Here is a 17,259-nt window from a genome sequence, read left to right as displayed (position 1 = left end):
GGCCCCCTCCGGCAGGGACCGGGCAGCGGGAGGCCTCACCCAGCACAGAGGCCACAGATTTGGGTTGTTTCGGGAACGGGAATCGTCCCTGAAATAATAATTTCCCCTCTTTCAACTGAAAGAAGATCGGCGCGCAGGCGTAACCACAGCCGGCGGCGCTCGGAGGCACCGAAGAACCGCCACGGGCTCGGACCCGCCGCTGATCAGTGTCAAGATAAAATAAAATAAAATAAAAAAGAAAAACAACAGAACCCAAATTGTCCCCAAGAACTTTCCGAAGGGCAAAATCCCTTTCCCGGGGTGGGGGGCAAAAGAGTGAAGTGGCTGTTTAACTACATCTTCCCCCACCCTGCAATCAACCAAAGGGTTTTTTTGTCCCAGAACAGCTGCGGAAACAAACGCTGCTGCCAACTCTCGTGGCAACCCGGGATGTAACTCTGCACGGGGCGCTGGAGTAAATGAAGAAAAAAAGAGAAAGAGAGGGGGGGGAAAAAAAAAAAACACAAACCAAGAGTTTGTGGTAATAAATGGTGTAAAGATTTACCAGCTGGCGGGACGGTGCCGGGGCTGAACGGAGCCCTGCGAATCCCGCTGGGGAGGGGAACTCTGCTCCGCTCCCCGGGATTCGGGTTTTGAGATAAAGAGCCCGGCGAAGGGGAGGGCAGGAGATTTGCTCCTCCAGAAGTCACAGCACGCGAGATAAAACAAACCAGGCTTCTCCTGGGAAGGCGGCAGCAGCCAGAGAGGGTTAGGGGTTTTTTTTTGGGGTGGGAAGAGCAGAAGAGGCAAATTATGTACCCAGGGTGCCACAAAAAGCACCAGAACGGTGCAGGGTACAAAAGGCAACAAGGAGAAACAATAGGGGTGGGGGAAGAGAGAAGAAATGAAGTCATCCAACCGAAGGGTGAATAAATTTGTTTCCCGGCAAGGCCAGAAAACACACGCTGGCTCCCCAGTTTCATCCCAGAGCTGAAGTTTGGGGGGGGGGGGGGGGGGGAAGGATCTCGCGGCGTGTGGGGCTTTGGGAAGGGGGAGCGGGGTTTCGGCTCTGTCACCGGTCCCCGCCGGTGTTGGGGCGGGGGGGGGGGGGGGGGGGTGATGCCCGCCGGTTCCCTCTCTGGGGGAAAAACCGGGCTGAGCCGCCCCGTTTATCCCCTCCCCCCCCCCCGGAGCCGCTTCCGAGCGCCCCGCCGAACACGCCAGCCTGCTTCCCTGGTATTAAAAACAATCAAATTATAAAAAAAAAAAAAAAATAAGCACGAAAAGCGGCGGAAGGAGGAGGGGGGGGGGGGGTTGTGTGAAGCGAATAACCCCCCCGCGCCGTTCCGGATGGAGCCCCGGGGGTTGGGGGGGGGCCGGGCCTCCCCACGTCGGGTGGCGGGCCCCGGGGTGGGGGTGGGGGGGTGCGACCGTGTTCCTGAAGGCGGGAAAACCGGGGTGGGGTGGGGGATATGTGGGGAAAGGGGGGGGGGGGGGGGTAGAACCACCCAAATACACACACAGACCACCCCCCCCCCCCCCGGCCCGGGGGCCTCACCGATCGCTGGAGCTCGCCCAGCCAGCAGCTCGCCCGCTCCTTGCCGCTGGGGTCGGGGTCGTGGTAAAGCGCCTGCACGGCTTGGTAGACCACCTGCAAGCTGGGCTTGCCGCCCTCCATGGCCGCCGCCCCCCCCCCCCCCCTCAGCGCCGCCCGCCGCCCGCCGCCATCTCCTCGCTCCGGTACCGGGACGGCGACGGTGCAACCGCAAAGCGGCTCCGTGTCCTTCCCTCACCCCCACCCCACCCCCCGCCGCCTTCCCCTCACACACAGTTCCGCTTCCGCCGCCCGTTCCTTTCCGTTCCGCCGCCTTTCCTTTCCCTTCGCCGTTTTTTTTGTTTTTTTGTTTTTTGTTTTTTTTTTTTCCGCCCCCCCCCCCAACCCATTTTATCGCTCCGCTCCCCCCCACACCCACCCCCCACCACGCCCGGAACGGTCCCGCCGCGGTTCCGGGGGTGCGTGGGGCAAAGCGGCCCGTGGCGCGCCCGGCCCCACGCGGAAGGGAACGTGCGCCGCGGCGGGAAGGACCCACGGACACCCCACCCCCCCACACGCCATCACCCCAACCCCCCCCCCCCCCCGCCATCGGCCCGGCACGGGGGGGCACCCACCGCCTCCTTACCCCGGGGGGGGGAGGGGGGTGTCACACCCCCCACGGCCACTCGCGGTGCCCTGGGTGTACCGGGACCGGCCGCCCCAGTCCCCGTAGCCCAGGCTGGGGTCCCACCACCACCACCCCCCCCCCAGTCCCACTCTCCTGTCCCGCTACCCCTCCAGTCCCACAGTGCCACCCCACTGGGGTCCCACCGCCCCCCAGTCCCATTACCCCCCTCCCAACGGGATCCCGTTAACCCCCCAGTCCCAATATCCCACCCCACTGGGGTCACATCCACCCCCCAGTCGCACTATCCCATCTCATTGGGGTTCCATTACCCCCCCGGTCCCTGGATCCCATCCCAACGGGATCCCATTACCCCCCCGGTCCCTGGATCCCATCCCAACGGGATCCCATTACCCCCCCGGTCCCTGGATCCCATCCCAACGGGATCCCATTACCCCCCCGGTCCCTGGATCCCATCCCAACGGGATCCCATTACCCCCCCGGTCTCAGGATCCCATCCCAACGGGATCCCATTACCCCCCCGGTCCCTGGATCCCATCCCAACGGGATCCCATTACCCCCCCGGTCCCAGGATCCCATCCCAACGGGATCCCATTACCCCCCCGGTCCCTGGATCCCATCCCAACGGGATCCCATTACCCCCCCAGTCTCAGGATCCCATCCCAACGGGATCCCATTACCCCCCCAGCCCCACTACCCCACCCCGCTGGGGTCCCGTTACCCCCCAGTCCCAGCATCCTGTCTCCTCGGGGTTCCATTAGCCCCCAGTCCATCCCATTCCACTGGGGTCCCTTTACCCCCCCAATCCCCTTACCCCATTCCACTGGGGTCCCTTTACCCCCCCAGTCCCCTTACCCCATCCCACTGGGGTCCCTTTACCCCCCCAGTCCCCTTACCCCATTCCACTGGGGTCCCTTTACCCCCCCAATCCCCTTACCCCATTCCACTGGGGTCCCTTTACCCCCCCAGTCCCCTTACCCCATCCCACTGGGGTCCCTTTACCCCCCCAGTCCCCTTACCCCATTCCACTGGGGTCCCTTTACCCCCCCAATCCCCTTACCCCATTCCACTGGGATCCCATCCCCCCCCAGTCCCCTTACCCCATCCCACTGGGGTCCCTTTACCCCCCCAATCCCCTTACCCCATCCCACTGGGGTCCCTTTACCCCCCCAATCCCCTTACCCCATCCCACTGGGATCCCATCCCCCCCCAGCCCCCTTACCCCAGCCTTGCCCAGTGTGCCCCCATTAATCCCACTGCTCTCCCTTCCCCCCTCCGTTCCCAGCCCCTGGGGTCCCCTTGTCCCCCCCCCCCACCCCGGGATAACTCAGCACCATCCCACGAGCCCCCCCAGCCCCACGGGGCTGCCCCCATCCCTTTTTTTTTTTGACCCTTCTCTGAATACCCAGAGTTGGGAGGATCAGCGGGAAAAGAGCTGCTTCCCCCCGCCCCGCTCTCAGCGTTTCTGGCAGGGAAAGGGTCAAATCCAGACCCCCATATCCCACCCGGGACACCCCCCCCCCCCCCGTGAGCCGGACCCCCCCTTTGCCTCCAGTCCAGCGCTCCAGCTCCAAACGCGGCTGCGGGGCTGATCCAGACCCACGTTTGGTACAAATTTGGTACAAATGCCAACTGCGGCGGGAGAGCGGAGCCGTGCGCTTGAAACCAAGCGATCTGGCACAAAAAGACCCCGAGAGAGGGGAGAGAGACCCGAAATGGAGCCGTTTGTGGGGTCTTCTGGAAGAAGAGGGTTTGGGACAGGCCGGTCAGACCAGCTCCCCGCACCCTGGAGCTACAGGATCCGCGCGATATATTGTCTTTTACAAATATGTTAAACTTGGATATATTAAAATCCCAGACCAGAAGCTCACCAGGCGCATGGGTGGTGAACCCTCAGATTCCAGACCCCGCGATCTCTGCAGATAAAAGACCAACCGAGGGCTCTACCACCTTCCGAGCACAGGCTGCACCCAAAAGTGGCTCCTGTAGGATGACGTCGCGTTGGCCATGAAGCCACGTTGGCCACCAAGCCATGTTGGCCACCAAGCCGCGTTGGCCATGAAGCCGTGTTGGCCATGAAGCCACATTGGCCACCAAGCCGCGTTGGCCATGAAGCCGTGTTGGCCATGAAGCCATGTTGGCCATGAAGCCACATTGGCCACCAAGCCGCATTGGCCACCAAGCCGCGTTGGCCATGAAGCCGTGTTGGCCATGAAGCCGTGTTGGCCATGAAGCCATGTTGGCCACCAAGCCGCGTTGGCCATGAAGCCGTGTTGGCCATGAAGCCACATTGGCCATGAAGCCACGTTGGCCATGAAGCCACATTGGCCACCAAGCCGCGTTGGCCACCAAGCCGCATTGGCCATGAAGCCATGTTGGCCACCAAGCCGCGTTGGCCATGAAGCCGTGTTGGCCATGAGGCCACATTGGCCGTGAAGCCATGTTGGCCATGAAGCCACATTGGCCACCAAGCCGCGTTGGCCACCAAGCTGCGTTGGCCATGAAGCCGCGTTGGCCATGAAGCCGTGTTGGCCATGAAGCCATGTTGGCCATGAAGCCACGTTGACCATGAAGCCGCGTTGGCCACCAAGCCGCGTTGGCCATGAAGCCATGTTGGCCATGAAGCTGCGTTGGCCACCAAGCCGCGTTGGCCATGAAGCCGTGTTGGCCATGAAGCCACATTGGCCATGAAGCCATGTTGGCCATGAAGCCACATTGGCCACCAAGCCGCGTTGGCCACCAAGCCGCGTTGGCCATGAAGCCCCGTTGGCCACCAAGCTGCGTTGGCCATGAAGCCCCGTTGGCCACCAAGCCGCGTTGGCCATGAAGCCGTGTTGGCCATGAAGCCGTGTTGGCCATGAAGCTGCGTTGGCCATGAAGCCACATTGGCCACCAAGCCACATTGGCCACCAAGCCGCGTGGGCCATGAAGCCATGTTGGCCATGAAGCCGTGTTGGCCACCAAGCCGCGTTGGCCACCAAGCTGCGTTGGCCATGAAGCCGCGTTGGCCACCAAGCCGCATTGGCCATGAAGCCGCGTTGGCCACCAAGCCGCGTTGGCCACAACTGCTCTTACTCGAGATGGAGAACGACGGGGCCAAACTCATTCCTCAACCAACCCCACCAGAGCCGAGGGGTGAGGGTGTATCAACATCTAGACGGCGTTTTAACGGCAGGAGATTCCTCCGACAAGGTCTGGAGAAGCTGTAACCACATCCCCGCCCATCTGGAAGGGAAGGGGGTCTCCATCCCTCAAGGAGAATGATGGGGACCCAGCAAAACAGTTTGATTTTTAGGTGTAAGGTGGCAGGCGGGGTATTCCCTCCCACACCTCACTGCGGACACCCAGGTGGAGGTTGCCTTGGATGAGAAGTTGCTCCTACAAGATTTGGGAACTTCAGGACTTGGAGGAGCTTGTAGGGATCCCGAGGAGGCCACATCCTACAAGTGTGTCAATGGGGATTGTGGCAACAAGCTCCCGGTGGAGCCCCGTTAACTTCTATATGGTCTGGGTCAACCTTGGGGTGGCAAGGTTCCCCACCGTGGTGGCCACAGTGGGATGAACCTCTACTGGCTCCTTCCCTGTGGGATACCAGACCCATCGGTGGAGATGCACCCTTAAAACATGGACCCTGTTCCCCGTCCTTGAAAGGTGGGGAGACTCTGCTCCTGCTTCCCAGGGAATCCCACAGCCCAGCGCGATCCAGAAGATTCAGAAGCTCCTGACGCACCGTGACTGGCCCAAGGGGAACACCCAGGACATGACATCTTCGTCTGATGACGCAGGTCTACGGCATGGATTGGCGATCCAGGGGGAACCACCAAGCAGATCCCTTGTCCAGAGGACACACACGCCCCCTCCACCTCCGATAGTGATGGTGGGCCAGCTACATGCCCACCTAGGACAACCTGAGGGGTGGTAGATACTTGTGGTCCTTGTGGCAAATAGATTTTATAAGACCCCAATGTCCAACTCCTAATAAATGGGAGAGTTCCAGCAGTTTACAGGATATAGTTTAACGGGGTCAGAGGTCGGCAGCGGTTTAGGTGTGTGTCCTCAGGCTCATGTGAACATCAGACCATGGTTCACACAGCATCAGACAATGGAACACATTTCAAAAATAAAGATATACAGAGGTGGGCGGAATCCAGAGGAATTTGGTGGATCTTCCACAGCCCTCGTCATCCCCAGCCCAATGATATTCCTGAACAACCTTCTTAAAACTCAACCGTGACTCAGCACTTGGACCAGTGGGTCCCAATCTTCAACCGGTCGCTGCCCGTGTCACGGGTGGCAACGTCACCTTGACAGGGTGGTGGCTGCTTCAGGCAACCCGTTGACCATAACTGGTCATCATCATAATCCGATCTGGAAAGCTTTTGATGGCAACCATGGTGTAACTTCAACTTTGGGTATAAATGATGAGCATCAGCTGTCCGTTGGACAAACCGTCCAGGTTGATCATCCGCAGTAAGACCATTCTCCTTCCTAATGCCTCTTTGAAGCTCCACATGGAAGATGCTCAACCTCCAGAGGAACGATCCTCTCGTCTCACAGCGGTGGGCACCCAAACGCTGGTTACTCGGGTTGTCTTCCCTGGATCCTTGGTCCTTATTCCTCATCCCCATCGCTTGTTTGACAATTAGCCTGGAGTCAAAACCAACGTGTGGGCAACCAGGAGTACCAGGTTAAGACAGATTTTGGGGGAAAACTCCTTTGATTTCCTTTCCCTCTCGTAATCGTTATCGTCTAGTGATTAGGTCACATCTAGCGATGACAATAATGCCCGTTCCCTTCTCCAGGGATGAGACAACAATTGCATCATTCAATTTACAAATGCAGTTTCTCTGGTGGGGTAACGAATCGGGTCGCAGGGTTGCTCCACCACCGTTAGACACCGAATTTGGGTGATCAGCAGAACCTGCCCCTGAAATGTCCTGGTACCAACCTCGTTTTGGGGTAATTACTGCCCCGCACCCCAAATTATGGACCGGAGCCTCCCGAAGCATTCCGATGCCCCAAGGCAGAAATTCAGCCTGGGCGGGGAAGAGGAACCGTGGTAATTACGCCCCGCGTTGCAATCACACCCAATGTAAACGGGACAAACGAACGCCAGCTCCCAACGATCCCCACCCGGACACCTCCTGGGCCCCCAGTAGTTAATCCCCAAATACAAACTATTATATTTTTGATAATTTGGAACTCTGGCATCTGACAGAAGGTGTTAATATTACGAATTGCCAAAAATATGATAATTTGACCAGCCCTAATTTTCATCAGTTTACAGAGTAATAGTTGGCTGAGCACTAACGATGATTGGGACACACGTGGCCCAGAAGACACAGCTGGCTGTAGAGATCACTATAGCTTTTGCTCAACCCAATTAAGTCCTTAATGAGCTTCAGTTGCTCTTCCAACCTATGGCGCTCAGTTGGCCAACACTACAATGCCCTTGGGCAAAGGTGGTGGGCCACCATCTGAAGACCCTGGTGGTGCTGCCTTGGTGGCACCAACGCCTACAAAACCCCGTCCCCGTGGTGGGCAGAGGCCGGCACCATGGCACCTCTTGTCTAAAAATTTAATATTTGACTTCCAGCCCAGCCATCGCCTTGAACATAATTAGCGCGTAGACTCTCCTCTGGCCTGGAGGTGTTTGTGTGCTAGTAAATTGTACTAGTCGGGTTTCCACTAATGAATCTAATTAAATCAAATATGACACAAATGGCATTCAGCGGCACGTCAACCTGGAGCCGTCCCTGCTCAGGGTCTGTCCCTGACACCGGTGGACACATGGCCATGGTCTTGGATCTTGTACCACAGGGATGGTGTGGTCCCACTCGTGGCGGCCCCCAAGGACGGTGTGTTCCCCACCTCAAAATGGTGGTGAGGCCTCAAAACGATGGTGCCACCTCAAAACGTTGGTGAGGCCTCAAAACATTGGCAACGCCTCAAAATGGTGGCAACGCCTCAAAATGGTGGCAACGCCACAAAATGGTGGAGATGCCTGAAAACGGTGGCAACGCCTCAAAATGGTGGAACATATAAATAGTTGTGTGCATAAAGGTAATTAATCATAAGAACCTTTGTTGCTTTACTGGTGGTAATTTGGATTAATTAGTAATATTGAGTATATATTTGCTTTTCTGGTAGTAATTTTAAGTAACTTGTGATACCCTATTGCTTTACTCATCGTAAGTTTAATATTAATTTATAGTGATTTGTAATAAAGATCTACTTATTAGCAGAACTAATTAGATCTAAAGTAGATCAGTAGAACTGATAAAGATCTACTAATTACTTTAGTAATATGTATTATCGCTAATAATCTATTATTGCTATTACTGTTCATCTGTATTGTTAACACTAATATTACTGTTAGTAATTAATATGAATAGTATTTTATATTATAGTGATAGTAGACAATAACTGTCACTAATAGTGATTTAGAGGAATAGTAAGGGATATTAATTTTAATAAATAAATTAACGGAAACAAAACCACCAAGTCCTTGTGTCCAGCAGGATCCACGAACCCGTGAGCTGAACCCCTGGAGGTTTGGGGGTGAACGAGACCTCCCCAGACCCCCTTGGGTGGGTCACTGCTGGTGGTCCCCTCGGGGTGGGAGCAGCTGGCAGGATTCTGGGGGTGCAGAGTGGGGGACCCCACCCCCAGAGCCGCTGTCGTATACCCGCCCATGGCCCAGCGCCCCAAAAAAAGGGTGTCAAAAGAGAAATATCTGGTGATTTACCCAAAATGAGGTGCCGTGTGGGAGGTGGCCTGGCCAGGGACCCCTCGTGGGGACACCGGGGGGACGCGGTGCCATGGCTCACCCGGGGCGGGGGGTGAGGGGCAGTGGTTGTACCCAGAGCCACGGCGGGTGACACCTCACAGGTGGGCGGTGTGTCACCGACCGGGGTTTCATGTCACCGACCGGGGTTCTGTGTCACCAACCAGGGTTCTGTGTCACCGACCGGGGTTCCATGTCACCGACCGGGGTTCTGTGTCACCAACCAGGGTTCTGTGTCACCGACCGGGGTTCCGTGTCACCAACTGGGGTTCCCTGTCACTCATTGGGGTTCCGTGTCACCAACTGGGGTTCTGTGTCACCGACCGGGGTTCCGTGTCACCGACCGGGGTTCCATGTCACCAACTGGGGTTCCCTGTCACTAATTGGGGTTCCGTGTCACCAACTGGGGTTCTGTGTCACCGACCGGGGTTCTGTGTCACCAACTGGGGTTCCCTGTCACTAATTGGGGTTCCGTGTCACTAACCAGGGTTCTGTGTCACCAACTGAGGTTCCGTGTCACCAACTGGGGTTCCCCGTCACCAATCGGGGTTCCCTGTCACCAAACGGGATTCTGCATCACCAGTTGGGGTTCCGTGTCGCCAACCGGGGTTCCGTGTCACCAGCCGGGGCTCCCTGTCACCAGCCGGGGCTCCCTGTCACCAGCTGGGGTTCCCTGTCACCAGCTGGGGTTCCGTGTCACCAGTTGGGGTCCCTGTCACCAGCTGGGGCTCCCTGTCACCAGTTGGGGTTCCCTGTCACCAGTTGGGGTCCCTGTCACCAGTTGGGGCTCCCTGTCACCCACTGGGGCTCCCTGTCACCAGTTGGGGTCCCTGTCACCAGCCGGGGTTCCCTGTCACCCGCCGGGGCTCCCTGTCACCAGTTGGGGTCCCTGTCACCCGCTGGGGCTCCCTGTCACCAGTTGGGGCTCCCTGTCACCAGTTGGGGGTCCCTGTCACCCGCCGGGGCTCCCTGTCACCAGTTGGGGCTCCCTGTCACCAGTTGGGGTCCCTGTCACCCGCTGGGGTCCCTGTCACCAGTTGGGGTTCTGTGTCACCAGTTGGGGTCCCTGTCACCCGCTGGGGCTCCCTGTCACCAGTTGGGGCTCCCTGTCACCTGCCGGGGTTCCCTGTCACCAGTTGGGGTCCCTGTCACCAGTTGGGGCTCCCTGTCACCCGCCAGGGTTCCCTGTCACCAGTTGGGGCTCCCTGTCACCAGTTGGGGTCCCTGTCACCCGCTGGGGCTCCCTGTCACCAGTTGGGGTCCCTGTCACCAGTTGGGGTTCTGTGTCACCAGTTGGGGTCCCTGTCACCCGCTGGGGCTCCCTGTCACCAGTTGGGGTCCCTGTCACCAGTTGGGGTTCTGTGTCACCAGTTGGGGTCCCTGTCACCCGCTGGGGCTCCCTGTCACCAGTTGGGGTCCCTGTCACCAGTTGGGGTTCTGTGTCACCAGTTGGGGTCCCTGTCACCCGCTGGGGCTCCCTGTCACCAGTTGGGGTCCCTGTCACCAGTTGGGGTTCTGTGTCACCAGTTGGGGTCCCTGTCACCCGCTGGGGCTCCCTGTCACCAGTTGGGGTCCCTGTCACCAGTTGGGGTTCTGTGTCACCAGTTGGGGTCCCTGTCACCCGCTGGGGCTCCCTGTCACCAGTTGGGGTCCCTGTCACCAGTTGGGGTTCTGTGTCACCAGTTGGGGTCCCTGTCACCCGCTGGGGCTCCCTGTCACCAGTTGGGGTCCCTGTCACCAGTTGGGGTCCCTGTCACCCGCCGGGGCTCCCTGTCACCAGTTGGGGTCCCTGTCAGCAGTTGGGGTCCCTGTCACCAGTTGGGGCTCCCTGTCACCAGTTGGGGCTCCCTGTCACCAGTTGGGGTCCCTGTCACCCGCCGGGGCTCCCTGTCACCAGTTGGGGTCCCTGTCACCAGTTGGGGTCCCTGTCACCCGCCGGGGCTCGGCAGCAGCTGCGGGTGGGCGGCGCTGGCTCTGCTCCCGGCCCAGGTGTCAGCTCCTGTGTCACGCACGGGCACTGTTACACAGAGAGAGATTTTCCTTGTGGTAATTTTGCAGTGACTTGTAGTAGACAGAGACACAATATTGGTCTATTCTATTCTAAATCCGTGATATCACATTACTTTATATTATGTCACATTACTTTATATTAATATTTTATATTTGGCATGTAATATTAATATTGTATCTTTTGTATATAACATAAAAATTAAATATAATCTCTTTTGTATGTAATAGAAAATATTATTGTATATTTTTGTAAGTACTGTACATACTTATATTACTAGCTGAAATTATGAAATAACTTCTGGTATACCTAAATTTGCTTTATTCCTGTAAAAAAAATATATATATGCTTTCCTAGGGGTAATTTTGTAGTGACTTGTAGTAAAACGAGAGATAGAGAGACATAACATTATTCTATTCTATTCTATTCTATTCTATTCTATTCTATTCTATTCTATTCTATTCTATTCTGTTCTAATTCCATTATATTGTATTATTTTATTATATTACATCATATTACATTACATTATATTATATTATATTATATTGTTATATTATGTTATATTATATATTATATTAATGATATTATGTTATACTATATTATATTAATTCTATTCTATTTATTCTAATTCCATTATATTGTATTATTTTATTACATTACATTATATTATATTATATTATATTATATTATATTATATTATATTATATTATATTATATTATATTATATTATATTATATTATATTATATTATATTATATTATATTATATTATATTATATCAATTATATTGCATTATATTGCATTGTATTGCATTATATTGCATTATATTGTTATATTATGTTATATTATATATTATATTAATGATAGTATGTTATGTTGTACTATATTATATTATTAAACCTTACCATGTTAAAATGATCTATTCTCTATATAGTGTAAATATTATGTATTTTGTATATAATATAAAATAGATGATTATTGCCCATTCTGCATATCATATAAAACTACACAAATATTGTGTATTTTGTGTGTAAAAACATAAAAGACATGAAAACCTGACCTGCGGTTTTAACCCCGTGGTTTCCGCCCCGACGCCCGCGGGGGTGTGTGGCCCCCCCGCCGCCAGCCCCGCGTGTCCTCGCGTGTCACCGAGGCGCCCCCGCCCGTGGGGCACCCCTGTCACCTCCTGCCCCCTCCCTCTCATTAGCGCTAATTAAGAGCCGCCGCTCCGCCCCCGCGGGGGGCTCCGGCTCTCGCGGGGCCCTGAACCCCCCCCCCCGGCGTGTCCCCACCCCCGCCACGGGCAGGAGTGGGGCGGTGACACCCACGGGTGGGCGCGGAGGAGCACGGGTGGGTGAGTCACAGCTGGGTAGGCGGGGCACAACTGGGTGGGGCACAGCCGGGTGGGCGGGGCACATGAGGGCGGGGCAGTGGCACCGCTGGGTGGGCGGGGCACACGGAGGTGAGTCACGGCCGGGTGGGCGGGGCACGGCTGGGTGGGCGGGGCCATTCCCATCCCATTCCCATCCCATTCTCCCTCCCGATGCTTCCCAGCGCGGGGCGTGGCCTGGGCGTGGCCTGGGCGTGTCCGGGGGCGTGTCCGGGCGGTGGCGCCGGAGCGGCTCCCGGGGGCTGGGCGCGGGCAGGCGGCAGCCGGGACGCCACGGTGAGGGGCGCGGGGGCCGGGCGGAGGGTGACCCCCCCCATCTCTCCCCGGGCCGGGGGGGGCTGCCGGGCCCCAGAGCATCCCCGGAGGGGGGGGGGGGGGGAAGGGGGCTCTGCTGCCCCACGGCCCTGCCCCACACCCGCCCCGGGCCCTGCCCTATAGCCGCTGCGGACCCTGCCCTATAGATGCCCCAGGCCCTGCCCTATAGATGCCCCAGGCCCTGCCCTATAGGTGCCCCAGACCCTGCCCTATAGATACTCCAGACCCTGCCTTATACCCACTATAGTATTCCTGCCCTATAACTACCCCAACCCTGCCCTATAGCTGCCTCAGACTCTGCCCTATAGCTGCCCCAGACCCCTGCCCTATACCTGCCTGACCCCCTGCCCTATAGGTGCCCAGACCCTGCCCTATACTTGCCCCAGACCCTTGCCCTATAGGTGCCCAGACCCTGCCCTATACTTGCCCCAGACCCTTGCCCTATAGGTGCCCAGACCCTGCCCTATAGCACCCCAGCCCCCACACCCCCACCCCATGCCCTGCCCACCCCAGCTGGGGTGAACATTCCGGGGGGGGGGGGGGGCAGTGCGGGGTGTTTTTGGGGTGACCCCCCCGGTGCCGGTGCCGTGACCGCCCTCCCCGGGTGCTGCCCAGGCGGCGGGTCCGGATGCCGGCAGGATGGTGCTGGTCCCCGTCGCGGCGCTCTGGGCCCTGGCTCCCCTCCTCGCCCGGGCAGGTACCCACTGGCAGTGGGGTGGTGGGGGGGGGGGTTCCGGATAGAGCCCCCAATCCCCCAAATCTGCACCCCCCTCTTTTCCTCCCATGCGTGGGGGGGGGGGGGCATCCCAAAGGGACGAGCGGGTGACGGTTCCCAGCACCACGGTGGTGACTCACGGGGCGGCTGCTTGGCACCGCTGAGCCCTCGGCCTCGCCAGGAGCCGCCGCTCAACCCCAGATGCCACCATCATCATCCTCGCCGACGTCCCCACTGTCCCCAAACCCCACCCCACCCCCTGCACCCAAAATCCACCCCCCTGTCTCAGGGGGGTACCCCACTCCATGTCATCCCCCCCCCCCCAATGTCCCCATTACAGGGCTCCCGTGGGATTTTGGGGGGGGAGGGAAGCGTGACCCCGCTCTGTGTGTGTGCCCCCCCCTCTCCACAGACCAGCCCCCCGTCACCGTCACGGCGGCGGTGGGCGAGGACGCCTGCCTGCCCTGCGGCACCCAGCCTTGGGGACATTTGCGTGGGGTCACCCTCACCTGCACCCACCGGGCCGGCACCCAGCACCCCGTCCCCGTCCTCACCCACCGCCTGGAGGGGCACCCGCCGCCGGAGCCGGGCTGGCACCCACCGGAGGAACCGCACAACCGCTTTCGGGGCAGGGTGGGCTTCTGCGCCGCGGGGCCGGGGGCCACCGGCGTGTCCCTGCTCCTGAGGAACCTCAGCGATCCCGATTTTGGGAATTATTCCTGCTACGTGGCCGCCACCGCCGCCGCCCCCCCGGAGCTCCTCTGCAGCCTGGTGCTGCAGCCCCCCCTGCCAGGTGAGCGTCCTTGGGGGGGGTGACACCCTTCATTTTGGGGTGTCTCCTATTCCTTGATGTGACCAGCTCTCGCTCCAACACCAGCCCTTGGCTCCATGCGGGTGGTGCCCGGTGTGTGTGTGTGTCCCGCCGCCCCCCCAGGGTTTTGGGGTACCCCCAGCCCGGGTGTGTGTGGGGGTTTGGTGAAGGGGGGGTCTGGCCTTTGTCTCCACGTCCCTGCGTCGTCCCGCAGAGGTGCCGAGAAGCGAGGAGCCGGACATGATCATGGTGGTGTGCATCCTCACCGCCGCCTTCACTGCCGTGGCCATCGGCGTCCTGCTCTGCTGCCGCTACGGGCGCCGGTGCTGCGGGCACCGAGGTGAGTGCTGGGGGGGTGGGGGTGCCTGGTGACACCCCACACCCCCCCCCCCCCTCCCGAAGTCAGTGGGGGGAAAAAGGGGAGACAAGGGGGATGGGTTTTCTGGTCTGGTCCCAGATGATTTGTGAAGTTGGAGTGGGGATGGGGGGGGATGAGGATGAGGATGGGAATGGGATGAGGATGAAGTTGGGGATGGGATTGGGATGAGGATGGGAATGGGATGAGGATGAGGATGGCATGAGGATAGGGATGGCATGAGGATGAAGACAAGGGTGGGATTGAGATGAGGATGAGGATGGCATGAGGATAGGGATGGCATGAGGATGAAGACAAGGGTGGGATTGAGATGAGGATGAGGATGGGATGAAGATGGGGATGGGGATGAGGTTGGGATGAGCACGAGGATGGGATGAAGATGAAGGTGGGGTTGGGATGGGGATGAGCATGAGGATGGGATGGGGATGGTGACTGGGATGGGATGAGGATGGGGACAAGGATGGAGATGGGGATGAAGAGGGGGATTGGGATAGTGGCTGGGATGAGGATGAGGATGGGCATGGGGATGGTGACTGGGATGGGATGAGGATGAAGATGGGGATGAGGATGGGATGAAGATGGGGCTGGGACTGGGATAAGGATGGGGATGGGATGAGGCTGGTGACTGGGATGGGATGAGGATGAAGATGGGGATGAGGATGGGATGGGATGAGGATGAAGATGGGGATGAGGATGGGATGGGATGAGGATGAAGATGGGGATGAGGATGGGATGAGGATGAAGAGGGGGATGGAATGGGAATGGGGATGAGGGTGGGAAGAGGATGAGATTGGACTTGGGATGAGGATGGGATGAAGATGGTGATGGAATGGGGATGAGGATGAAGATGGGGATGGGGACAAGGATGGAGATGGGGATGAAGAGAGGGGATGAGAGTGGTGGCTGGTATGGGGATGAGAATGGGACTGGGTTGAGGATGAGGATGGTGGCTGGGATGAAGATGAGGATGGGGATGGGACTGAGATGAAGATGAGGATGGTGGCTGGGAGGAGGAGGGGTCCCCCCATGGGTGGCACGTGGGGGTCCCACCACCCCGGCTCAGCATTGCCCTCAGCGCGGGGTGCAGCCCAGGAGCCCGGAGCTGCCGATGGAGGAGGAGGAGGAGGAGGAGGAGGAGGAAGAGCAGCGGTGGCCTTGGGTGACCTGAAAAGTCTCAGCACCTGAGGGCACGCTGGTGCAGGATGAGGCCCTGGCTCCACCGAACGGGGGGTTTGGGGGGGCTGGGGCAATGCTTGGGGGGGCAGGGTGGGTGCACAGCGGCCTGGGGGGGGGGGGGGAGTGTCTGCTGGGCTCCGGGGGCAGGGCAGGGGGGGTTTCCCCCCCACCAAATCGGGGGGGACCCCAAACCCCGCGGGGTGTCGGCCGGGGGGGCTGTTGGTCCCCAAATAAAGCGCGTTGCTGCGGAGCTGGGGGGGGTGGGCCCCCTCCTTGCCAGTGCGCCCTGGGGCTGCACCCCGTGGGGGGGAATATGGGGGAGGGGGATGAGATGGGGGGGGATGAGATGGGGGGGTTCCCGTGTAGGGATGAGATGTGGGGGTGCGGGGGGGGGGGAAGGGATGTGGGGGTCCCGGGGGGGTGTGATGGGATATAGGGGTGCTGGGGAGGGTGGGGGGGGTCGCGGGGGGGGGATGGGGGTACCAAGGGGGGTGGGAATGGGACATGAGTGTCCTGGGGGGCGGATGGGGGTGCTGGGAATCTGTGGGGGGGTGATGGGATATGGGTGTCTTGGAAGGGGGGATGTGAGTCTCGAGGAGGGGGGGAGAGGGCGGGGAGATGGGGTTTCTGGGGGGGGGAGATGGGGGGTGTCGGAGGGGTGGGAATGGGTTAAGGGGGGTGCCGGGGGGGGGGGATGGGATATTGGGGTGCCGGGGGGGGAATGGTCTCGCGGGGGCGCGTCCACGTGTGCACCCGAACCCTCCTCTCCCCCCACCCCTGAGCGCTGATGCTGACGGCTGGGACGGGGTGGCCACGCCCACAGACACGCCCCCCTCCCGTCACCGGACACGCCCCACGCCCCGCCCCTCCCATCGTCCCGCCTCCCCTGTGTCCACGCCTTGCCCACGTCCCGCCCCGCCTTCGCTGTTGGACACGCCCCCTCGGTCACGCGTGGTGCCCGTGTCCCGCGGCGCGCTGTTTTAGGGGGGGAGTGGGGCGTGTCACCTTCCGTGTCCCGTCCCCTTCCGTGTGCACACGCGTGTAACACACACACGCGCTCACTCACATGTGTGTGCCTGGACACTCCCCGCTCCACAGCCACTTGTCACCCCCAGGCTGGGGATGTATAGAACGGATGGGTCACGCGTAGATCCAGTGGGTGGATGTATAGAACGGATGGGTCACGCGTAGATCCAGTGGGTGGATGTATAGAACGGATGGGTCACGCATAGATCCAGTGGGTGGACACGTAGATCTGGCGGGTGGATGTATAGAACTGATGGGTCACATGATCTGATGGGAGACATATAGATCTGACGAGTGGGCGCATGGATCTGATGGGTGGACACGTAGATCTGTTGAGTGGACGTGTAGATCTGATGGGTGGACGTGCAGATTTGATGGCAGACACGTAGATCTGTTGGGAGACACGTAGATCTGTTGAGTGGACACGTAAATCTGATGGATGGACACGTAGATCTGATGGGAGACACGTAGATCTGTTGAGTGGACACGTAAATCTGA

General features: G+C 58.7%; 2 protein-coding genes across 4 annotated transcripts in view; one reads left to right on the top strand and one right to left on the bottom strand.

Annotated features, from left to right (window-relative positions):
• The window catches only part of TNPO3 (transportin 3), a 31,627-nt gene extending 29,879 nt beyond the window's left edge, over positions 1 to 1,748 (bottom strand). The window contains exon 1 of the mRNA XM_042791877.1: positions 1,538 to 1,748. Within this exon, the coding sequence (XP_042647811.1) occupies positions 1,538 to 1,657 (120 nt within the window). The 5' untranslated portion in view covers positions 1,658 to 1,748. The remainder of the gene's footprint in view (positions 1 to 1,537) is intronic.
• A 10,815-nt stretch (positions 1,749 to 12,563) lies between these two features.
• LOC122153445 (V-set and immunoglobulin domain-containing protein 8-like) lies at positions 12,564 to 15,778 on the top strand. 3 transcript variants are annotated; one of them, XM_042792766.1, is made up of 5 exons: positions 12,564 to 12,618; positions 13,273 to 13,354; positions 13,785 to 14,165; positions 14,398 to 14,523; positions 15,647 to 15,778. In XM_042792766.1, the coding sequence occupies exons 2-5, from the start codon at positions 13,297 to 13,299 to the stop codon at positions 15,742 to 15,744; spliced, it is 663 nt and encodes a 220-aa protein (XP_042648700.1). In that variant the 5' UTR covers positions 12,564 to 12,618; positions 13,273 to 13,296; the 3' UTR covers positions 15,745 to 15,778. The 3 variants fall into 3 exon arrangements, with proteins under 3 accessions (XP_042648700.1, XP_042648699.1, XP_042648698.1); XM_042792765.1 differs by having other exon boundaries at positions 15,635 to 15,778; XM_042792764.1 differs by having other exon boundaries at positions 15,623 to 15,778.
• Positions 15,779 to 17,259: the final 1,481 nt, after the last annotated feature.

The sequence above is a fragment of the Tyto alba genome, unplaced genomic scaffold (genome assembly GCF_018691265.1).
Source record: "Tyto alba isolate M040663 unplaced genomic scaffold, T.alba_DEE_v4.0 Super-Scaffold_2, whole genome shotgun sequence".
NCBI classification, from domain to species: Eukaryota; Metazoa; Chordata; class Aves; order Strigiformes; family Tytonidae; genus Tyto; species Tyto alba.
The sequence above is the reverse complement of the archived record's forward strand: the minus strand, read 5'-3'. Positions and strand labels throughout refer to the sequence as shown.

Bases quoted from the DNA above. Each gene is read 5' to 3' on its own strand.
- LOC122153445 (XM_042792764.1), top strand. From the start codon at position 13,297: ATGGTGCTGGTCCCCGTCGCGGCGCTCTGGGCCCTGGCTCCCCTCCTC. The intron at 13,355-13,784 runs GTACCCACTGGC...CCCTCTCCACAG, and splicing joins TCCCCTCCTCGCCCGGGCAG to ACCAGCCCCCCGTCACCGTC. The intron at 14,524-15,622 runs GTGAGTGCTGGG...ACCCCGGCTCAG, and splicing joins CCGGTGCTGCGGGCACCGAG to CATTGCCCTCAGCGCGGGGT.